This window comes from Pollachius pollachius (assembly GCF_949987615.1).
Source record: "Pollachius pollachius genome assembly, chromosome: 11".
In the NCBI taxonomy this organism is placed as follows: domain Eukaryota; kingdom Metazoa; phylum Chordata; class Actinopteri; order Gadiformes; family Gadidae; genus Pollachius; species Pollachius pollachius.
In genome coordinates, this window is record NC_136944.1 from 19,337,669 (window position 1) to 19,361,602 (window position 23,934).

A 23,934-nucleotide genomic window follows, 5' to 3' on the forward strand; every position below is an offset into this window, starting at 1 on the left:
ACTATGCACTGCATCTCTAGTAGTATGGCTGATTGTGTGTGGGTGTGTGTAAGTGTGTGTGTGGATGTGAGTGTGTATGTGTAATACTGTTAATGCACCATGGATGATTTGTGTGTGTGCGAGCGGATGAGTGTGTAAGTGTGCGTGCTTGCGTGCGTGTGTGGATGCGAGCGTGCCATACTGTTAATGCACCGTGGATTAGTTTTGTGGCTGTGAGTATGGAAGTGGATGAGTGTGTGTGTGTGTGTGTATGGGCTTGTGTGGATATGAGTGTGGATCTCTGTTAAAGCACCTCACGCACACACACACACACAAACACACACACACACACATACACGGGTGCAGACACACACACACACACACACATGCGCGCGCGGGCGCAGACACACACACGCGCGTGCGTGCAGACACACACACACACACACACACACACACACAAGCGGGCGCAGACACACACACACACACACACACACACACACACACACACACACGCACACACACACACACCCAAAGGCTGGGGGCCTGGTGCCAGTACAGGGGTTCCCCTCGGTGCCCTGTGGGGCCCCTAGCCACCGTCCCACTTAACCCAGGGCAGGGCCTGCTGGTCACCAGCGGGGTCAGGTAGAGGGAGCCTGAGTGAGGCCCCCATCCCGCCTGTGAGTCAGGTGACTCTGGAGATGCATGGAGGAGACCTGTAGGACGGGAGCCTCGGATCTGACAGTTGGCCGGGCCGGGGGCTGGCGTGGGGTAAAGAGGGGGATGCTGTTTTATTCACGTTTGATTATTCCCACATATATTATTCATGGTTTGGGAGAGCCAGCACTGCGCTGGAGGGCTAGGCGGCCGGCTGTCCAGCATTAGCATGGTGAAAGAGAAGACAAATATCTGTTGACGCGCGCGCGTGTGTGTGTGTGTGTGTGTGTGTGTGTGTGTGTGTGTGGTTCATTATGTGTATATGTGTATTTGTATATGTATTTTTAGGTGTCTGTTTGTGTGTGTGTATTTGTATGTATGTCTGTATGTGTATTTTTATTTGTGAGTGTGTGTGTGTGTGTGTGTGTGTGTGTGTGTGTGTGTGTGTGTTTGTGTGTGTGTGTGTGTGTGTGTGTGTAAGTGTGTGTGTTTGTGTAATTGTCATATCCCCAGCAACTCACAGCTGGTTTCTAAGCAGCATGTTAAGGACATTAAGAGGGTGTTTTGAAATTTGTCAGAGCAAATATTTCTGGGGCTGATTCATCTTCCTCCCGTGTCGGTTTGCATTGCACAGCAATGGGCCTGACCTCCCCAGGAATTACATAAATAAACCCTAATAACATTGCATTTAGTCTGCAGTTATGTTCAATAAATCTGATGACTAATATGTTCTCTTCTTCAATAACATCATAGCCTTGATTATTGTGTGTGCGAGTGCGAGTGCGAGAGTGTGTGTAGGCAGTTTGTTGAGCACTCCTATGTGTTTGTGTTTACAAGTGACAGAGTGTGTGTGTGTGTGTGTGTGTGTTCACGTGTGTGTATATCTATGCTGGTGAGTATGCGTGTGTGTTCCTGTTAAAAAGGGACAGAGAGCTATATTTGTGTCTGCCTGTGTGTGTATGTGTGTGTGTCGCATTTTGATCACGCAGGTAGCGTCAGCAGACTCCCCCCCCCCCGCCTCACCTCGAGATCCGACCGACACCGTAGCAGTGGCAGCCGTCTGTTCTGTGACGTCTCGTTCCAACATCAACATTATGAGTCGACGCACGTGTTGATGTGCAGATAAAGAGCCGGGCTGGTATCTCCGTGGAAGGAAATACCAGCGGCCGAACACAAACATAGCTCCCGCAGAGGGGAGGTGTGCTCGCCTTGATAACATCTGTCAGCCTTCATGTTCAGACCGACATTGACTTCATTTGACCTTTGAAGCGTGCATTCAGATACGTTGTGCTGCTTCCTCTGGGAGATCTATTTGATGGGGGGGTACGTTCTTATAATGCAATGCTAGCCCACTTTCTAACCCTAGCCCTAGCTTTTCAATGTTGTTGGACGGACTAGATTCTGGTCACAGGACAAACAGTCAGAGAGTCAGTTTTAAGTAGAAGCTGCTTTTATCCAAAGTGTTAGATACAAGTTACTAATCAGACGATTGTGGTTTGGCTCTTTGCTCAAGGATGCCTATGGCTAGACTGCAGAGGGTGGGGTTGAAACTCACAACCTTTTGACTTGGAAACAAACACTGCTCACAATCTAACAACACACGACAGCAAGCGTTTCATCATCCATCCCAGAGGAATGTAACTGTCCTCCTCACTATGAAACCAACATTCTCCCTCTGCCCCCCCCCCCCCACATCTTAAGATCCTCCCTCAACCGTTTCTCAATCGCAGCTGTGCTTCTCGAGCCACACAGGGTGTGTGTGTGTGTGTGTGTGTGTGTGTGTGTGTGTGTGTGTGTGTGTGCGCGTGTGCGTGTTCGTGTCTGTGTCTGTGTTTGGTCTGTGTGTGTGTGTGTGTGTGTGTGTTTTTGTTCTGTGTGTTTGTGTGTTCGTTCTGTGTGTGTGTTTGTGTGTTCGTTCCGAGAGAGACTGTGACGAGCTCCCAGCTGCCCAGCGGGGCCCCGGGCCCCTGGAGTCACTCATGTGACCATCTGTCTGAAGGAGTCTTCACACAGAGCAGCAGCAGTTGTTGCTTCATGGCCTCCCGGGTTCTGAGTACTAGAAGACGGTTGACTGGGCCGTAGCAGGGACAGAAACAAAGATGGGTGGTCTCCCTTCTGGCATGGGATTGGTCGGTCCACATTCCAATCATTTTTTGTGGTGTTGGATCCATCTCTCTTACTATTTTTAGTAAGTAGTATTAGCCGATTATTTGTATCCAAGGTGAAGTTAATTGGCACAGGTCGTTAAGGAGCAGGTGGAGGTTAGGCAAATCACTGGAGGATCTGCAGGTAGGTCTTCAGACCTTGGAGGCTGAACGCAGGACCACTCAGATGGGAATAGACCCGCCCTAGGCACTTCAATACAGGCACTTCAATACACTACACTACACAGCATCCTTACATACCTTCCCTCTAACGTTCCCTCTCTCTCTCATCCATGTTCCACATGCGTCTGAAGGCCGGCTCTGTTGTAACGCACATGTTGACCCCGTTCCCAAGAGACTCCTCCCCTGCTCCAGCATGTCTCTCAGCTCCGTCTCTCGCTGGGTTGATAACACGTCTCATTAGAGCTCCCTGCAGTTGTAGGCAGTGCCGTGTGTTTGTACGCGGGGTTGCGTCCACATACAACACAGATGCAAGGCTGTCGACATCGTTCAATGGAACAGTTTGAGTGGTTTAGTTCCCGTGAGGAAATTGCATGTTGTCCTTGTGCCGTCAACGTCAGGGTATTTCTGTTGAATCCCCAAACAATAAAGCCTGTTCTGCCGCTGCTATATTTAAACCACTTTCTCGGCGTGTAAAAAGTACTTTTTTCCGGAATTGTATGTACATAATTGATATACACAAAATGCTATTATGCTGATTGGCATAGGTCTTGTAAGGGGACAATCCCAGGAAGTGGCCGGGCAGACAGGCACGGGAAATGGGCGTGTGTGTGTGCGTGCGTGTGTGCCCGCTCGTGTGTGCGTGCATGCCTTCTTGCGTGTGTGTGTGTGTGTGTGGGGGGGGGTTCTGTGGAGCGACAGATTGGACCCATGTCACCAAGAGGTCAGCCTGCCTAGAGTCAGGCTCCCTTGGCTCCGTTCCAGTCGCCTCATTCAGGGCAGGAAGTACCTGATGCTACCACCCCCCCCCCCCCCGGATCTGATTAACCCACGCTGGATTATGGACCTCGGAGGGCGCTTGGCAAAGATGAGCCGTGGGTGTCTTTAAGGCTTAAGGCTCATTACTACCACCCTAGTAAAAGGCTGTTGGACTGTGCTCACAAGACCCAACTAAAACCTCCATCACCACATGAGACATCGAGAACCTTTGGATTTGCAGATTCGGCTTAAAGTTAATTGGAATAAAATGCGTGGATGTAAATGATTTTGGGATCCTGAATTTCAAACAGGAACAGTAATGTTTGAATGTTCGTTCCGCACACCAACACATGTTCCTGTTCAGGATGTCTTGAATGAGAGCTGTAGTCAAGCAAAGACCAGTTGTGTTGACCTCAGGGAAACGCAACATTTTCACCTCATCCTATGTCACTACTAACACTACATCTGGCTCCGATTCCTTCTTCGTGGGAGTCAGCTGTTCTGGATGTTGTGCAACCATCGTGGGTCTCCTCAGACGGACATACCATGGCGAATCGCTCAAAGATCCCGCAGGTTTAGCAGAATGTGCCTCAGTGTCCCAGGGACAGGACGATGATACACTAACACCACCACGCCAGCAAACACACACACACACATACACACACACACACACACACACACACACACACACACATCCTCGTCTGTTGTGGGACACCCCAGCCCTCCAGATGAGTTTTACATTCGGCTTGTTTCATTCAATCCCCCCCGGCCAACCTGCCCCAGGGCCCTTGTCACCACGGCGACCGCATCAACAGAACATCCAGCTCCACTCTGAGATCTCTGGAGACACAGAACAAGAGAGGGGAACCCCCCCCCCCATGAGATAATACTGGTTACCGAGGCGAGGAACATGAGGTTTATGATGCTCAGCGTTTGGTGGGGGGGGGGGGGGGGGGGGGGGGGGGGGTGTGTGCATTGCTCAACAGTTATTGTTGTGATCCGGAGCAATGGAAGCCAGGCCACGAGTGACATGCACATGGGGCTCATTATCGAGTTAGATGCGAGTTGAATTCCTACCTCATATTGAATGCAAGGACCACCACTGTTGATGAGGTCATTGTGATGGGATGAAATCATGATGGGCAAAGTAATCAATATCGCTATCGGCCAATTAACGTGATACCGGTGCGTCTTTAATCAAAGCTTTTGGGTTTCCCTGGGTTTGCCATCTCGGAACAGCACACGATGCAGTCCAGTACTGTTGAAATGTCATGCTTTAGTTTGCTGGTTCCATTGTTGACTGACCTCCTTAACTCCTAGTTTGTTTGTTTGTCTTGTTTTGTCTTCACAGGGCAGAGAAAACAGAGCCGTTGAGCGATGACCTGTTGCAGGTGAGATGTTTGTTGCGTGTGTGTGTATGCGTGTGTTTGTCTTTCTGTGTGTGTATGCACATGAAAAACACCCCCAAAAAAACAAGGACTTAATAGTGAGGCCATTAAAGATCTAACTGGGGAAGCCTTATAAGAGGGTTCCTCTTGCTACTCATTCAATTAAAACACCAAGGGTTTAGCCTTAATGGTTCATCTGTTATCAGTGTCATACACGGGGGTGGTTGCGGGTGTGCTGATGTGTATGTGTCTGCCCACGCTGGTCCCTCCTGACCATAGGTGGAGAAGCGTCTCGACCTGGTCAAGCAGGTGACCCACAGCACTCACAAGAAGCTCACGGCCTGTCTCCAGGGGCAACAAGGGGCGGAGGGGGAGAAGAGATCCGTCAAGTCCCCGTCGGTGAGTGGGCGCGCCGTAACACACACCGCTGTATGCAATGACACCGAGACCCCCGGCTAAGCTGTGACGCAAACTGAACCGTGCCGTGGTCCTCGTGTAAGGGAAATGACAAAGAGAGAGAAGACAGATGCAGCATGGAGCTAACAACAGGACACCCACAACATACACACAACATCCAAACATATACAGTGTACACATGCACATCTGCACACACACACACACACACACATATCACACAGACACAGCCACAAACGCACGTACGCACACACACAGACAAAGAGTCAGACAGTCACACACACACACATACACACACACTACACACACACAAACACAGTCACACACGCAAACACACAAACACACATGCAACACACACATACAACACACACACACAGTAATAGGGTAACGTGTGTTTTGTGTGTTTAGAAGAAGCTGCCTCTCACCGTGCTGGCTCAGTGTCTGGTGGAAGGAGCCGCCGTGTTGGGAGACGACTCCCTCCTGGGGTAAGTGGGAGAAGCTACAACGCTTTTATGCCTATATGTAGACATGCCCTACACATTTTCCCTCTATCTCTGTCTCTGGCTATCTCTCTCGTTCCCTCTCTCTCTCTCTCTCTCTCTCTCTCTCTCTCTCTCTCTCTCTCTCTCTCTCTATCTCTCTTACTTTCCCTCTCCCACACACACACACACCCCCACACACTTGTCCTCTCTATCTCTTCCTGACTATCTCTGTTACACACAAGCACTTGACACACACACTCTCACACACACCCCAACACACACACACACACGCACACACACAGGCCACCTTTCCTTATTGATTGACTCATTGACGTGTGCGTTTCCATGGAGCGTGACGCCTTGTGACTTTGTGGTGACGGACAGGAAGATGCTGACGCTGTGCGGGGAGACGGAGGAGAGTCTGGCCCAGGAGCTGCTCCAGTTCGAGGTCCAGATAGAGAGGGACGTGGTGGAGCCCCTCTTCGTGCTGGCCGAGGTGAGGCTGAGACGAACCGAGCTGCTGCCGTGAGCTTGACTCTGTGTTGGCAAATGCACCGATTCTGTAATGCTTCCGACATTGGTCCATGTTATCAATGCACGGCTGTCTGGGAGATTGAACCATTGTCGCTCCTGGCGTCAATGAAACTCTTTGACTGGTATTATTACTCTTTGTTGTGGTTCACATCCGAGGCAAGGAGGCGCTCAGGATTCTTTGGCTGAATCTGTATTTAATTGGTTGATAATTTAGGTCAATTACAGTATATTGGTTACAGAGATCTTAGTGAAGCGAGAAGAGACTGTTACGATGTTTTAATCACCCAGGCCGGTATTGTGCTCTAAGTGTTCAAAAATAACCAACCGCCCTGATATTTTCCACGCGAAAACGAGTTTGTGTGTCTTCCGTCATGCAGGTGGACATCCCCAACATCCAGAAACAGAGGAAGCACTTAGCGAAGCTGGTGTTGGACATGGACTCCTCTCGGACAAGGTGAAGGGAGGTGGCACCTCGGGCCTTCTCATAGGTCCCTCCCCGGAGGAGGTCACGTGTCACTTCGGGCCGTTCGAGATGTATTGGGGTGGATGATGTCGGGGTGGGGAGGAGGTGGTGGTTAACTATATGTCGTGTGAGCTGTTGGTTCTGAATGCCCCGTGTCCGTAGGTTCCACCAGTCGTCCAAGTCCTCCAGCCACCCCAGCACTCTGCAGCCCGGCGCCAAGGCCGAGTCCCTCCGAGAGGAGATGGAGGAGGCAGCCAACCGGATGGAGATCTGCAGGGTGCGTGACCCGTCGGAGCCCTCCCAGCCGTGTCTGATCGTCACCTCGTCCTGTACGCCCCGGCTGAATGTGCTCTTGTCTTTTACTTCCCTCTCTCAGGATCAGTTGTCAGCAGACATGTTCAGTTTTGTGGCCAAAGAAATGGACTATGCAAATTACTTTCAGACGGTGAGTCTTGGCCTTCGAATCACCTCCAGACTGAGTTCTGAATGATGCTACAAATATGGTCACATGTATATTTCTCTTTTCTGCTTCCAGTTGATAGAAATCCAGGCCGAGTACCACAGGAAGTCGTTAGAGATCCTCAACAGTGTTCTGCCCCAGATTAAAGCACAGCAAGGTGACTCATACACACTGTTGGCCCAAAGCCTACAGTGTATCTAGTGTTCGTCTCTGTGAGTGTATGCTTTCCATTCGTCATGCATGGTGATTCGGATATTCATCGCGTTTGTGAGTGAATGCTAATGCGCACATGCATCCATGTGTGTCTGTGTAGTGAACATGTGGGCTATGTGGGTATGTGTTGCACCACAGAGTGTGTGTGTTGTGGTGCGGAATATAATACTGGCAGCCTCTATGTTGTGGGGAGTGTGTGATGCTAGCATCCCTTTTATATTGGTGCAGTGTGATGCTAGCAGCCCCTGTGTACTGGTGCAGTGTGATGCTAGCAGCCCCTGTGGTGTGCTGCATTGTGATGCTAGCAGCCCCTGTGGTGTGGTGCAGAGTGTGATGCTAGCATCCCCTATGGTGTGCTGCACAGTGTGATGCTAGCAACCCCTGTGCTGCAGAGTGTGATGCTAGCAGCCCCTGTGTACTGGTGCAGTGTGATGCTAGCAGCCCCTGTGGTGTGCTGCAGAGTGTGATGCTAGCAGCCCCTGTGGTGCGGCGCAGAGTGTGATGCTAGCTGCCCCAGTGTTGTGGTGCAGTGTGATGCTAGCAGCCTCTGTGTACTGGTGCAGTGTGATGCTAGATGCCCCTGTGCTGCAGAGTGTGATGCTAGCAGCCGCAGAGTGTGATGCTAGCACCCCCTTTGTTGTGGTGCAGAGGCGTGGGTCGAGAAGCCGTCCTTCGGGAAGTCCCTGGAGGACCATCTGAACATCAGCGGCAGGGAGATCGCGTTCCCCATCGAGGCCTGCGTCACCATGCTGCTGGAGTGTGGCATGCAGGAGGAGGTGTGAGCCCCCATATGTTTAACACGTATACATCACCTACATGTAGCACACACAACGTACATGTAACATACACGTCTCGTAAGGCAACGTACGCATAACATCCCGGGGCATACACGTAACAAGCAGGACACATATGCGCAATATACACGTAAGATACACTTGTCTTATAGTCAGCATACATGCATATCATGCCAAAATATAGATTATGCTCATCAGATATACAGAGACAGACGTACAGAGAACGCCATGCTCAATGATGTACGGAAGGGGTCCACTGTATGTCCCCTGGTGTGTGCGTGTGTGCGTGTGTGTGTGCGTGTGCGTGTTTATAGGGCTTGTTCAGGGTGGCGCCGTCGAACTCGAAGCTAAAGAAGCTGAAGGCGTCTCTGGACTGTGGGGTTCTGGATGTGCTGGAGTACTCTGCTGACCCCCACGCCATCGCAGGTGACTGGCACCCACACACCCACACACACATACAGACACACACACACACACACACACACACACACACAAACATAATGACTTGTTCAAAGCATCGACATGACAACATTGCCTCTGCTCATCTACCGGTTGCTTCTATACCGAGCCATGCTGCTTAAAATAAGCCGGCGGGTGTTTTCCCCCCTCTGCTCCCAGTTCTGAATGAAAAGGGAAAAGGATTAAAACAAAGATTTAATTTAGATATCCCGATATTGTGTTTGCGTCTCGGTTTTTTGACGTCACGATGTTATCAGGGCTATTATTTCCCCAGACTCCTAAGCATAACATTGACAGAGCAGCTCTCCTCTACGTGTTGTCCTGCGGGCGAGTCCCTCTGCTATTAATGTCGCTGTGCAGCTCTCAAGTGAATCTCTGAGTACAACAGAGCAGAGTGAACCGCCACCGGGGCCAGCGCTCAGTCCCTCCAGGGGCCCGCCTGAGGTTTGCCCTTGTGTCTAAAGACTTGTTCTGCTGTTGCTCCCCTTCAGGGGCTTTGAAGTCATACCTCCGTGAGCTCCCTGAGCCGCTGATGACCACTGAGCTCTATGATGAATGGATCCAGGCTTCAAAGTAAGTGCGCGCCGGGGGAGGGCTTTGACTCAATGTCAGAAACGCTCTTGTGATGATGTGCACTAGCGTCGGTCGAAAGAAAGTAGACCGTCATGTTGGATTATTGTATTATTATTTCCAAGAGAATGTTTTTACCTACAATATTATGGCGTGGATTAGTGTTAAAGATGTCTGCCTCTGTGTTTCCCTCTCAGTATTCAGGATTTGGAGAAGAGGCTACAGGGTTTACTGTGCGCCTGTGAGAAGCTCCCCACAGACAACTTGAACAACTTCCGGTCAGTGAGACTCTCTCTCTCTCTCTCTGCTGCTGGCTGCTGAGCCCGGCACTGCTCACAGACTCGTAATAACAATAACTAGATACAGAGCCGTAGCTGTGGACAAAGATCACCAGCGGGCTTGATCCGGCTGACGGCTCGAGGTGTCGAGCCTAAGGTGAGACGTGGTGTCCTCAGAATGATGGAGGTGAGATTCAGGTCCTTTGAGCCAGGATGTACAGACCATCCTACGCACGGCTCAGGGCCTTCAGCATAGCGTCTGGACGGATTGTCTTGTCGTGTGTTTGTCAACATCGAAGAGAGCTCTACTATCTGAAGTCAGAATTAGACATGGCTGACTGCACATGCTGCAGGTGGAGGGGCAGATGGAGGTTTTACTCTGTGTCTTTGTGTGTGTGTGTGTGTGTGTGTCTTTGTGTATCTGCGGTATTGTGTCCGTGTTTGTCTGTGTTATCTCGTCTGTTTGTGTGTCTTTGTGTGTGGGTGTGTGCGTGTGTGTGTGTTATCTTTGTTGGCTGGGTCCCAATGCAATCTGGATTAACCATGCTTTTGAATTTAATTGGCAAATACAAAATACATTGTTTTTCTGTATTATTGCAATATTTCACACAAGCACGATATAATGAACATGTAATGAGGCATTCAACCTGCATGATGACTATGATATACTGGTTTAACAAATGAACATCTGGTAATGAAACACTTTTGACTTTGACTTTTGGCTGTCTAATAATACATGAAACATAAGCTCAAATCCCTTTCTTTTCACTTTTAGATACCTGATCAAATTCTTATCCAAGCTGACCGAGTACCAAGACGCCAACAAGATGACCCCGGGCAACATGGCCATCGTACTGGGGCCCAACCTGCTGTGGACGCACACTGACGCGTACGTGCCCTGCTCGCTGACACAACTACATCTACACGGACGTTGTCTACCCACGTACATGGGTGCCAAATGGGTTTGGTTACAAGAGCATCATGGGAAATGTAGTTTCAAGTGACGGTTCCCTCTCTCGGTAGAAACATAACGGAGATGATGACCACGGTGTCGCTGCAGATCGTGGGCATCATCGAGCCGATCATCCAACACGCCGACTGGTTCTTCCCTGGAGGTAAGGCTGGCCCTGGATAGATGCTCTTGAAATGGGGTTCAATGACTGTGCGCTATGCCGCAATGTTTTGTTTCAGAAATGTACGACTTTTGTTGTCCTTTGAGGCATGAGTGAAACTAATGATAGAAATGTTATTCTCTATGAATCAAGTCAAGCCCATTTTATTGGTGTAGCCCTTAAACACAGCTATAGTCTCAAAGGGCTTCACAGGCACATTTTATGACTCAGACCTCGAAAGGGCAAGGGAACACTCCCATTCAGAGATGGAAACCGTGGGCAGGGACACAGAAGAGGGATCCCTTCTTGCACGGATGGGAAGGAGTAAAACAAGTGCCGAACAAAGGTCACCGTATTTATTGTGTTTAAAAAGATTGGTTTTAAAATGTGGTAGTTAGAGGGTTGGGTTCCAATCCCAAAGTTTCTAGGTTTGTTCCTAAAGTCCACAGCCTGCCTGGAATCCTTTGGCTCGTTCCCATCGTTTCCATCGGTTCGGCCGAATCACAGCTTGCCGTTGATTTGCATTACCATTGACAGTATAAATGTTGCGGACTGTTGCCGAGTCGCGCCCGAGATGGACCATCTCTGAGGGCGGCCACAGCGCCACAGATCCGCCTCCAAGCAGGCCGCGGTGACGTCAGCCCTGGTTGCTGTTTGGAGCGAGAAGGTGTCTGTCAAATTGTGAATAGCCATATAGAGTATGACTAGAGTTCTCTGCAGCTTGACTCGTTATTATCTTTCCATTGCTTAACTATAAAAGACGAAATCAAAAGGGTAATGAAGGTTTAGATATAAGTGCACAGCATCAATTTCAATTTGGTGATACTTACTTGTAAAACAAAATAGCTTGCTGAAATGGCCGGCTATCTTTCAGATTAGTAATTTTTTTCCTAATATCTAGGACATTGGTGAAACTCTGTGTACTCAAGACTCATCTGAGATGAATCGTCTCTCACTGAGCTATTGAGACAATATCAAACTTTATTCACCATCGCAGATATAATTGTGTCTGTTTTGTCTCCATGCAACAACCCACTTATATTTCAAGTCTCATAAATAACTCAATCCAATTGAAGGAAGGGCTATAATATAAAACTAAAATACCATCGGCGTGATGATGTTCCATGGACACGTCATCAGTGGATGGACACACCCACAAGCGCGTAGAGCTGTCCTCATGGAGACGCCAGGCTGACGAGTCAAACCGGGTAAAGCCAGGCCAGCCCATGCTTATGGACCACATGAGTGGAATACCTAACCCCTCCCCGCTCAACAACAACACCTAACATGTCCCCTCAATGACTCCTAGCATACGATCAATAGTGAACATCCGTACGGAATCCAAACACAGTATTAGTGTGCTAGGGTATGTGACCAGCCATGGGTGATGACTTGTACAGTAAACGTTGCCGTGGTGTGTTGTCTCCCCGCAGACATTGAGTTCAACCTGACGGGGTGCTACGGGAGCCCCATCCACAACAATCACAACTCCAACTTCAGCTCCATGCCCTCGCCAGACATGGACCACTCGGAGCGCAGGCAGCAGCACGACCAGGGCCGACGCCCACTCAGCGTCGCCACGGACAACATGATGTTGGAGTTCTACAAGAAGGATGGGTAAGCTGTTTGGAAACACTGAGGAGCTTCGGTCTTTCTTCTCGGAGCTGTCTTTCCACTGATCCCTTTTCTAGTCCTCTCTCTGTCTCTCTTTCAAATTCTCTCTCCCTCTCTCTGTCTATCTCTCACTCTCTCTGTCTCTGTCGCTCTGTATCTCTCGCACATTCTCTCCCTCTGTCTCTGTCTGTCTCTGTCTCTCTCTCTTTTGCATTCTCTCGCTCTGTCTCCGTCGAATCGCAGGCAGCTCAACTCGATCGCAACACATCAGACCTATTTGAGATCCACTCTGCATCTTCCTAACACTCGTTCGAAAAAAACGATATCTTCATGAGAGAGTCTCATTACATGTCCTCTTAATTCAACCAAATTCGCCCATCGACAGACGGTTTCAACATGGGGGGGGGTGTGTCACAGTGTAATTATGCATCAAACGTCATCCTTCCGTCCAATTAAATCCTCCCCTCCTCCTGCTATCAGGCTACCTCGCCCATCGACAGACAACAGGGTGACAGACGGCGCAGACTCAAGTTGCATTGTTTCCATGGCAACCGAGGCGCCGTTGTCCGTCAGCTTGTGCGCTCGCGGTCCTCGCGGTCCTTTTCTTGTTTACTGTGCGTCTCCCGTTCGTCATCCTCTCTGCCTCGCCTCCAGACTGGGGCTGGCACGTCACCTGGACTGACTCACTCTGCAGGTGGAAAATCACAGGCTCCGGAAATCTGAAAGAGGGAGGGAGAGAGAGAGGGGGAGAGAGAGGGAGAGAGCTCATGTCCCCTCAGTGTAACACACAAACACATTCAAGAATCAACGGTTGGGAACCGGAATCTCATTCACATTGAAGTCTACAGCTGTGTATATGGTTCGACGAGCCGTTCTATATCTATAATTTTTCAGTGGTATTTATCGACCATTTTGTCAGGATTGCTGTTGTAGCTGTCATCTATCTGTTTTTTATGTATGTATGTGCGTGTGTGTGTGACCAGTCTATTGTTGTTGAGAAAGTGGTTATCTTTCTCTCTGTTTTCCCCTTTTTTTGTCCTCCTCTCTGTTTTCTGTCTGCATTTCTCCAGACTTCATGAGACAAACATGGCTGCAATTGGCTCATATAAGAGGAGGCTCATTTGGTCTGACATGTTTCCCACCTCGGAATCACCCACCCTTTTCTCCTTGTCGCCTCGAATCTCATTCAGACACACACACTCACACACACACACACACACTAACACAGACAAACACACATGGACACACATACACACGCGTAAACACATACATACACACATACACACACACGCAAACAAACACAAACATACGAACAGACGGGCACACACACCCAGACTTACAAACAAACACATATGCACACACTCCACATGCATACAAACAGATACACTCACACATACGCACACGCAAACACAATCACACACTCACGCTCGCAATCAAAAAATACAGAAAGTTGCACTCTTTTTATTATTTCCTCCTCTAAGAAAGGGTTTTTAGTTGTCATGTGATGGTGTTTTGTTTGTGTATGATTTCCTCCTGACCCTCTTCCTGTGTGCCTCTTGCCCCTCTTCCTAACGACGCAGCATTAGGAAGATACAAAGGTACTGTACCTCAGTGTATATCCTCTCCCTGTTGTCTCCTCTCTATCCTTTTGGTCATGTTAGGTCATGTTGCCTGAGACGCCTAATGCCTCTCTATTCGAAGTGTCACTCAGCGAAGCGTGTGTGTGTGTGTGTGTGTGTGTGTGTGCGTGCGCGCTTGTGTGTGCGCTTGTGTGTGTGTATGTGTATGAACGTGCTTGCCTGTGGGTGTATGTTTGTGTGTGCGTGTGTGTGTGTGTGTTTGTGTACGTGCCTGTGTATACGTGCCTGTGTGTGTGTGTGTGTGTACGTGCCTGTGTGTGTGTGTGTGTGTGTGTACGTGCCTGTGTGTGTGTGTGTTTGTGTGTGTGTGTGTGTACGTGCCTGTGTGTGTTTGTGTGTGTGTGTGTGTGCGTGTGCGTGTGCGTGCCTGTGCCTGTGTGTGTGTGTGTGTGTGCGTCCATCCTCCAGCATGGGCGTGCGGGTGATGGACACCACCTGGGTGTCCCGCAAGGGTTCGTCCACGCTGGTGCGCAAGACCTCCTCCACCCCCCCCGGCCTGCAGGGGGGGGGTTCGGGCCCCCCCGCCGACTCCCTGATCCCGGAGCAGCCCGGGGAGTTCAGCACCTCGCCCTCGGCCACGCCCCCCCCCCCCTCCGCTCCCCCCACCGCCCATGGGAGACCCTCGGCTTGGGTAAGTCACCTGCGTGAGACCCCCTATCCCCGGCCCCCGGCTCTGCCCCCCCCCCCCCCCCCCCCCATCGTCTTTCCTCCCCCTCACCGCTGCCTCATGTCATGTGTGAGTGGCCTCTTCTTCATCATGATCGTCATCGTCATCCTCGTCCTCGTCGTCGCCATTAACCGCCGACCACGTGATTGCTCGTGCTCGACCTTTGACCCTTTGGCGGGGGGTGAAAACAGTTCATATTGATCACAGCGTTTTGACATTGCTCCCGAGTCTGTTTGTCTCCCCTCTCCGCTTCTGTCTTCCATGCGCGGCCCTGCAGAATGTGTCATTCTGCTTTGTGTCCAGCCCTGCGGTGTATTTGGAGGGCGTTTGTTTCAAAGTCATTGACATGCTGTGGTACTGTTAGCTGTTAACGCGCCTGAAGGGTTCAAAACGCTCCGTATGCTTCCCCTCGCCACCTTCATCGCGTCAAGTTCTGGCGAGCATGTCATGTCTGTTCCTATTTATTCACACGAATCGATGTGGCTTGGCTTCCGCAGCTTTGGCTGTCGTTTGTTTTCCTTTTCCTCCGTTTTACACACTTTACACACTGTGTGGATGTGTGTGTGCGTGTGTGTGTGTGTGTGTGTGTGTGTGTGTGTGTGTGACCCCATGAATGCCATGAACCCATGAATAGTCCCGTCCCGGTGGCTTGGCTCGGACCAGCATTGCAGACCAATGATGACGAAGCTGTTTTGTTTTTTTGGCTGGGTTTGGTTTGTTTTTGAGGTTCCACCTCTGTGGCTCTTTCTGCCAGCAGAAGGGTTTGTGTCTGTCTCATGCTGCCCTGAACTGACTGACTCTGCTGCTGTGTATCAGCTTTCCTGCTGGGGACAGGGATCTGTGTGTGCGCAGTTCTCTGCAGTGTGTGACACAAGACACAAGGTGATCGCAGAGGGACTACTTTACTGTTCTCTTCCGTGGCCTCTTTTTTTTTGCTTGTCCTTTTTTTGGGAGGAATGGTTTATTTTCGCTTCGCCGTGCCTTGCTTTGCTTTGCTTTGCTCCGATCTCTCCTTATGCCTTTGTTGGATCTTCCTCATTGTTTTTTCCCACAGTTCTGACTGTGCGCTAACGCTAGGTGCTGGCTGCTAGCTGCTTCCCCTTGCCAGTAAAACAAGACCATTTATGTTGTTGTTCTTTCCAACTTGATTTGCTTCCAGCCGACCCGGACCCAACTCACATAAAAAAAAAAAAAAACAAACACCTGAGAAACGAACTGACCTCATTCAAACCAATCAGCCGCCTCCCCCTCTGGCGGCCGTTGGCTGTGCCCCCCGGTCACCAGAGCTGTGTCGTGTGCTCTCTGTATCCTCTCCACTCTGCAGCCCCGACGACGTGTCGCCCCTGCGGCCGGACCCCTCCCGCCCCTGCCCTCCCCCGGGGGGCGTGGAGGAGCGACCGCCACCCCCCTACCCCTCGTCCTCGGCCCAGCACCACTTCTACCCCAAGCCCCCGCCCTGCGTCCGCCCCGTGGCCCCGGGCCCCGAGTCCCAGCCCCCCAGCTCCCCGCCCCCGCTGCTGCGCTGGGCCGGCTTCCCCCCTCCGGCCCCGCCCCCCTCCTCCTCCTCCTCCTCTTCGTCTTCCTCGCTGGACATCAACTCCAACCCCAAGCCCAGCTGCCTGCACTTCCCCGGCAGGCACGGCGGGGCGGCGCCGGCCGACGCGGCGCCCGACGCGGCCGGCGCCTCGCCGCTCTACATGAAGGCCCCCCTGGCACCGCCCCCCGCCGCGGGGCTGGCCCGCCACGACATGTCCCCCGGGAACCCCCCCAGCCTCCCTTCGTCCGCTCCCCCCCCCCCCGCCGTGGGCCGCCTGTCCGTGCGCCCGGGAGAGAGGCCCCCCCTCCAGGCTGACTAGGTAACCGCAACACACCCCACCCCACCCCCCCCAGCTTACGTTCGTTAGCGGGCAGACCAAACGGGACGCACGGACGGGCTGCGTGTATCTGGATCGCTGGCTGATGTGTCCTCCGTGCTTTTCTGTTTTTTCCCTCCTTCTCCCCTTCCTCCTCTTCCTCCTCTTCGTCCTCCTCCTCCTCCTCCTCCTCCTCCTCCTCCATCGTGTGATTGTGTAACTCTTGAGTTCGCAAGGTTTCTCCTCTCAAGGAAGGTACTGGTTTTGCGTGGAGTTGCTGGCTTGTGATCCACGCAGGGTGGGAACACACACTGGGAAACACACACGCTGTGTCTGCCCTTTACCGAGGGGCAGTGGAGCCGTGGTGTCATCTCATTGCTATGAATTTTCTGAATGAAAGAATATCTTCTATTATTATCGCACACGACTCCCAAACCGCCCAAGTGGACCCTTTTATTCCCTGCGTCTGACCTGCCTGAAATCATGAAATGCTCTCCGTCATTTTGGGTCTGAAAGAAGTTCAGACGTATTGTTGACTCATCGGCCTGCGTTGTCTCTCTCACACACACACAAACACGATCCAGCCTGAACCAGTAAACACCAGCGTTAGTAGTGCTAGAAAGCCCGCCTCCCCTCTTCCATTCACTGGATGGGCTCTCCTCTCCTCCTCTTCCCCACTGCGGTGGCCTGTGTCGGGGTGTGACTGTCTGCTGCATATGCTCGCTCTGCCACCCACCTCGCGGTTGGCAGTGCTGCAGGGTCTTGGTCACAGCGTGTGTGTGTGTAGGTGCTTGAATAACGTCTTCCGTTTCAAATCGTTATGGATTACAAGCGAGGGGCATTTGCTGCAATGAGGATGAACACAATGTCCATGTGGGTTGTTAGTTGTTGTTTTTAGTAGGTGTAAGCAAGCTTATTCAGAGGTTGAGAGCTGTGTGTGTGTGTGTGTGTGTGTGTGTGTGTGTGTGTGTGTGTGTGTGTGTGTGTGTGTGTGAGTGTGTGTGAGGAGGGGTGTGTGTGTGCTTGTGTGTGTGTGTGTGTGTGTGTGTGTGTGTGTGTGTGTGTGTACATGTGTGTGTGCGTGTGGGCGTGTGTGTACGTGCGTGATGAACAAATTCTGACATGGAAAGCTTGTGATTTTCCTCCAGTTTGCCTTGTGCTGTCCCAGAGCTATCACACCATGTAGCTGGGCACGGCTCTCACAGACAGGTGCTCCTGCGCTTCTGAGTTCATGTGTACTGCCCTAGCTTGAGTTATTTATACATGAGGTACCACAGCAATGCTTTTATCAAACGCCAATGAGGAAGGTCAGAAGCCTTCCTCATTGTTTTTTCCCCATGATTTTAATAGTTACATTTTTTTTACCCCACATTATAAAAGAAGACAGCTACACTTTTTTGAAATACACAAAGAATCGGTTCAGATGAGGATGTTAAAGGTCCCATAGCATGCCACCAGGTGTGGGCTTGTCCACCTAGATGTGTGACGGATAGATGAGCACCGTTTGCTACAGTCCACTGGGTGGGCTGGTAGACTGATCTATCTAGCACACATCTAGGTGGACACGCCCACCTGTGATGTCATAAGGGGCAGATTTCCAAAACGGCTTGTACCGGCTAATCACACCACACCTGGTGGCATGCCATGGGACCTTTAATGACCAGTATGATGATGATGTTGATGATGATGATGATTACGATGATGATGATGATGATGATGATGATGATGATGATGATGATGATGCTTGGGACCCCCTCGTCTTTTACACACACACACACACACACACACACAGACTCACCTGTGTCCTCTGCTTCACCACAGCACCCTGAAGAGCAAAGAGCTGTCCCCCGTCATCGGACACAAGGGCATCCAGGTGGCCGGCCCCACCGTCCCACTCAGCAGCTGCCCCCCACTGGGCAGCCAGTCCCCTCACTCCACTGAACCCAGTCCACACACCCTCCGCAAAGGTCAGTGCCCCCACCCGCCACTGTTGGATCTTTAAAAGGGGGGGGGCGGGGCTAAAGAGGGCAGCATGTTTCTTGAGTAAAAATAATCGGCTGAATTCCTTTTTTTACACTTTATAGCTCAATCTTTTCAGTTACTCGTCCGAAATCCCCGCTGATATTGGCAACGGCCATGTTGTGTGGGATTGGTCAGAATTTCAAGGCGGGGGTGACCACACTGGCTGAAAAGGAAAACGTTGCGATATTTCGTCCTGGAGCCTATTTTCCAGCATATTTTTGGGTTGTAAGGGACTAATGTGGCCAATATTTTCTGATTGACCGTGAACGCTGCAGTCGTCATCCGCCTGCAATGTCATTTTTGGGGCAATTTCGCCCCGTCAATGCGAGTCCTTAAAAGTGCTCGTTTTTTCAGGCTCAGATTATATTCCCTCATAATGGAAAGGGTCCCTACAGAGGATAAAATATGTATTCTTTACCTTTCGCTCAATATGGTCAGTTTCTTAATGTGTCAAACCTAGTTTCGCACAAAGAGAAGATCGTTCTCTACAGTGTGTTGGGCCCGTAGACACCAAATGATCAGAAAATAGGGTCTAGGCTGACGAATCACAAAGTTTGGCAGCAAAGAAATAGTTTGGTCAGGGCCAGCTATTTTTTTTTTTCAAATTAAAGTATCAAGTATGTGGACCCTAATTGTAACAGCGAGCCGGGTCTCCGGCCGGCTGTGGCTGAGGAGCTTCTCTGTTGAGGCCGGCCCGTCGCAGTACGCACCGCTGCATTCTGACGATCTCTCCCTCGCAGGCTCCAAGAAGCCGGCGCCGGTGCCGCCCAAGGTCCCGTACGGCGGGGGGGTGTCGGACCAGTCCACGGGGGGGCAGCCCTCGCCCGTCAGCCTGTCCCCCACCCCTCCAAGCACCCCCTCCCCCTACGGACCGGCCTGCCCTCCGGGGCCCCCCATGGCGCTGGGGGCCTCGCCGGCGGGGGGCCAGCCGCTGCCGGGCAGCGGGCCCTACTCGCTGTCGTCCCCGCCCTCCCTGGCCGGCACCCTCACCAAGTCCCGCCCGGGCCACAGCAAGCCCCGGCAGCGGCCCAGCCTGCCTCCGCCCCAGCCCCCCAGCGTCCCCCCGCCAGACCCCGAGTTCCTGGAGGGGCTGTCCCCCGGGGAGAGCATGTCCACAGGTAACCACCCCCACCACCCCCACCACCACCACCACCACCACCACCACCAGCAGCAGCAGCAGCAGCCGCAGCCCACCCCGGGGACCCCCCCATCGCCCTCCCAGGCCCCCCTCCAGCGGCCCGCCCTCAGGCTGGCGGTGGCGCTGCCCAACGGAGACGCCGGGCTGGTGTAGAGCGCCGCGCTAGAACCTTCTCGCTGTGCTGCTGTAGACGGATATAGACGTAGTAAAACACATAGGTAGATATATCTGGGGAGAGCGGGAAAAAAAAAAAAAGCTCTTCCTTTACCGACTGCTCTCAAAACGAATGTCTTGCCTTTTAGTTGCCTGAGAACCACCGAATGTATAGCGCATAACGAAGCGCCTAGCCAGAGAGAGCCCTTACCGGGGATATCCCATTGCTTGTGTTATGTGATGATGTTTCCGAGGAAGGGCGGGGAAACATCGGAGAAGCATAGCGGCGCCCCTGCTTGTTCGGAGCGACACCATTTAGACTCATCATGTGCTCTCTGTTTATCTGTGTGACCCAGACCCTCGCTTGCCCGAGGTAGAGGTCAAGGCTTACAGCAGCTCTCTCTCTTTCTCTCTCTCTCTCTCTCTCCCGCTCTCTCCCTGTGTCTCTCTCTCTCTCTCTTTCCCGCCCTCTTTTTATCGCTGTCTGTCCATCTGTCTCTCTCTCTCTCTCCCTCTCCTTCTATCTCTCTCCCTCTCCCTCTCTCTCTCTCTCCCTCTCCCTCTCCCCCTCTCTCTCTCTCCCTCTCCTTCTCTCCCTCCCTCCCTCTCTTTCTCTCTTTCCCTCTCTCGCTCCCTCTCTCTCTCCCTCTCCCTCTCCCCATCTCTCTCTCCCTCTCCCTCTCCTTCTCTCTCTCCCTCTCCCTCTCTCCCTCCCTCCCTCCCTCCCTCCCTCTCCTTCTCGCTCTCTTTCCCTCTCTCTCTCTCCTTCTCTCTCTCCCTCTCCCTCTCTCTCTCTTGCTCTCTCTCTCTCCCTCTCTCTCTCTCCCTCTCCCTCTCCCACTCTCCCTCTCTCTCTCTCTCTCTCTCTCGCTCTCTCTCTCTCTCTTTCCCTCTCTCTCTCTCTCCCTCTCCCCACACACGTGGAGCGACCGGCCGTAGCCCAGACAGACGCCGCCGCGTCATGCCTGTTCCACGGCGCTCTTCTTGACGATGAGGTGTTCTGTGACATGATAAAACCCACCACCAGTCTCTTGTTATATTTATCATTCTCTTGTCCCCCCCTCTTGTTGCTACTACTGTGTACCTTTTGCAGCCGTGTGAGGCCAGGGACTCAGTGTGGGGGCTAAGTGTGAGGGGGACGTTTAGGGTAAGCCAGTCCAACCCCCCCCCCACCCAACCTACCCAACCTACCCACCCGACCCAACCCTCCCATACAGCTCCCGCCGTGCGCGCTCCCATCTCACCGCCTATCCTCCAGCTGTGGCTGCCTCTGGGTCTCCTGCCGCCTGCAGCAGCCTCCACCTCCAACCCCCCCACTCAAACCCAGCCCAGGTGCTCCATCAGGGCCCCTACGGGTCCCCCCAGCCGACCACCCCCCCCCCCCGGGTACGGCCAGAGGGGCTGGGCTCTGTGGTTCACCTCGGGGGGTGGGGGGGTATGTGGTTTCTTTTTGAATATATTCCAACCCGATATGTTTCAATGCACGGCTCAAGGATCTCCCAGAGTGCACCACACTGCGCTGCCATCGCTAACCAAGGGGAACTCCACCTCCCCTTCTATTCTTTTTCTCTGCATCGCCGCAGCCCTCAACCGGACAGATCTATGCCCCCCCCCCCCCCCCCCCCCCTCTTTGATAACTACAGGTGTGGTTGGGAAGGGGGGCTACAGGTAATCTGTCTCCAGTCCTCCACCCGCCAGGTCCATCTGCTTTGTACAACCCGCCCCCCTCCTCGCTGCTCCACCTTCGACCCCCCCTCTCCGCTCCGCCACACAGCTCCATCCCATCCCAGGTGTAGCCATGCTGGTCTCTGCTTGGGTTTGCTGATCCGACTGCAGTAACGTTCACCACGTAAAAGAGTGACAGAATGAGCCCGGTCCTCATGCGATCTCCATTGTAACGTCGGTGTTTCCTTTGGTGCCATTTTTCACAGAGATCCACACACACGCAAATACACGCAGACGCACACAGGGACACACGCACACATCTTGTTGCCTCCGTGTTGGTTTATTTGGCCGTTTTTTTTTTTGTATCAGTGTGTGTACAGTAGTGTGTGATTGCGCTTTCATATCGAGTCGTGATTGCATTTAACCACAAAAGTGAACGAGTTAAGAAGGTGATCATCTTTGCAACACTCGTAAAACATAACAGAAACAACTCCAGAGTGACCTGGAGTTTGATTTAATCAAGAACACACCACATTCCTAAGATCAAATATGTATAATGTTACAGACTTACAGACTTTTTTTAAAACCACGCCCAAACAGCATTTTCCACCATGAGTTCAAGTTTAAAAAAATGCTAAATTTAATTTCTGCTCTTTTTTCCGTTTTTTGACACCACATCGCCATTATCATCGACCTTCTCTCCTCCTCCTCCTCCCGCTCCTCCTGCTCCTCCTCCTCCTCCTCCCCTCGCTCATAACCCATCACCGCCATTCTGCTCACCCCCTCCCCACACACACCTCCACCTCCACCTCGTCCACCATGCTCACCATCAGATATCTTCAATTATGAAATCCCTCCCATCAATGTCAATCTGGACAGCCTCATCGACGAGTTCAGCGGCGCCCCCTGCAGGAGATACATGGGATACTACACGGCAGACTCTCCGGAGGGAGACGCTGTCGCTGAGGAGGAGCCCCAGAGCACCACCCTATGACCTTTCACCTTTTGATCCCCCCCCAACCCCCCCAAAACAAAGGGCCTCACTTGTCTTACCGCCATCCCGTTTGCAGCTCATTCGTCCACACACATGTGCGCGCACCACACACACAAACACAGAAAATACACACGCGCAGATTCACACTCACACGCACACACGCACACACACACACACACACACACACACACATTCAATAATCTGAAGACGCCTTTCTTCACCAAGCCTGAAGGGAAGCCCCCCTTCGGCCCGGCCGGGGGCCCAACCGAACCCGAACCGACCCCAGGACCCCTCCCCCCCCAATCTCCCCCCCCCCAATCCACACCCCCTCTCACCCGCTGCAGGCTGCATAGAGAACCCATCTCCTACAATGCTCGCTAGTTCGTTAACGTGACTTCAAAAACACACCAAAATGCCATAGTGGAGATCAGCTGCCTTTTTTAGAGGGGAAAAAAAGACTGGAAAATATGCCAAGTTCATTTGCTGTTCATTTGCTGAATCGTTTGACACTTCTATTTGTTTCTTGCTGCGTTTTCTTCAGACGTTTTTTTCCGAGCAGTGCTTTGTATTTTTTGTGTTAATGTGTTTCATTTTTTACATTTGTTTTTGCCTTACTGTAAAATCGCAATCGAATTGCCAAATGAACTTTTTCGCTGTCTGTACAACCAACGCTCAGAGAGAAAAGCTCAGAGCCCGGTTGGACAGGAAGCCGGTCCTCAGGGTCGTGTGAGAGGGTGAGGGGCTGAGTGGGCGAGGGGGTGAGGGAGTGAGGCAGGAGAGAGATGTGTGCACGGGTAGAGAGCGCATGGGAGACTTGACCGAGAAATCCATGTGCATTATTTGCCATAATACAGGGTATCACAGTGTTGAGCGAACGTCAGGGGAGCCGCTGGAGCCGTGGGCTTCAATTCAAGTGACATCCAATAATGAGTCCCGCTGTTCTTGTTGCATACGCTCCTGTCTCCTCCTCCTCCTCCTCCTCCTCCTCCTCCTCCTGCCACCTCCTGCAGCGGGATCCTTGTGTTTCTGTGGAGCTCCGAAGCGGTTAGATGTAGGTGTCACTTTATTATTTATTTCGATATAGGATTAACAAAAACTGCACATACACTTTCAACAGCACAGGACAGGAATGTCGAATTGTAAAAAATAAATAAATAGATATAATAATAATAAACAGGTTTATAGACATGCATCTTTATAACTGAGGCACTGATATGATGTTTTGCATGAGGAATTTCCGTGACCTTTGACCTAATTGAAAACATTCTCCTGTGGAGCAGAAAACCTCTCAGAATGGCAGAGATG

General features: G+C 51.7%; 1 protein-coding gene across 1 annotated transcript in view; it reads left to right on the plus strand.

Moving 5' to 3' along the window:
• Positions 1 to 22,629, plus strand: part of LOC307083281 (rho GTPase-activating protein 44-like) — a gene marked incomplete at its 3' end in the record, with an annotated part of 31,487 nt that extends 8,858 nt beyond the window's left edge. Inside the window, 23 exon segments of the mRNA XM_079747114.1 lie at positions 5,068 to 5,107; positions 5,384 to 5,503; positions 5,927 to 6,003; positions 6,385 to 6,496; positions 6,912 to 6,988; positions 7,160 to 7,274; positions 7,374 to 7,442; positions 7,533 to 7,614; positions 8,319 to 8,446; positions 8,779 to 8,890; positions 9,415 to 9,496; positions 9,691 to 9,771; positions 10,547 to 10,660; positions 10,795 to 10,886; positions 12,317 to 12,500; positions 14,078 to 14,095; positions 14,546 to 14,717; positions 14,719 to 14,768; positions 16,129 to 16,599; positions 16,601 to 16,660; positions 18,479 to 18,624; positions 19,420 to 19,797; positions 22,469 to 22,629. Coding sequence (XP_079603240.1) covers positions 5,068 to 5,107; positions 5,384 to 5,503; positions 5,927 to 6,003; positions 6,385 to 6,496; positions 6,912 to 6,988; positions 7,160 to 7,274; positions 7,374 to 7,442; positions 7,533 to 7,614; positions 8,319 to 8,446; positions 8,779 to 8,890; positions 9,415 to 9,496; positions 9,691 to 9,771; positions 10,547 to 10,660; positions 10,795 to 10,886; positions 12,317 to 12,500; positions 14,078 to 14,095; positions 14,546 to 14,717; positions 14,719 to 14,768; positions 16,129 to 16,599; positions 16,601 to 16,660; positions 18,479 to 18,624; positions 19,420 to 19,797; positions 22,469 to 22,629 — 2,941 coding nt within the window.
• Between the last annotated feature and the right edge of the window lie 1,305 nt (positions 22,630 to 23,934).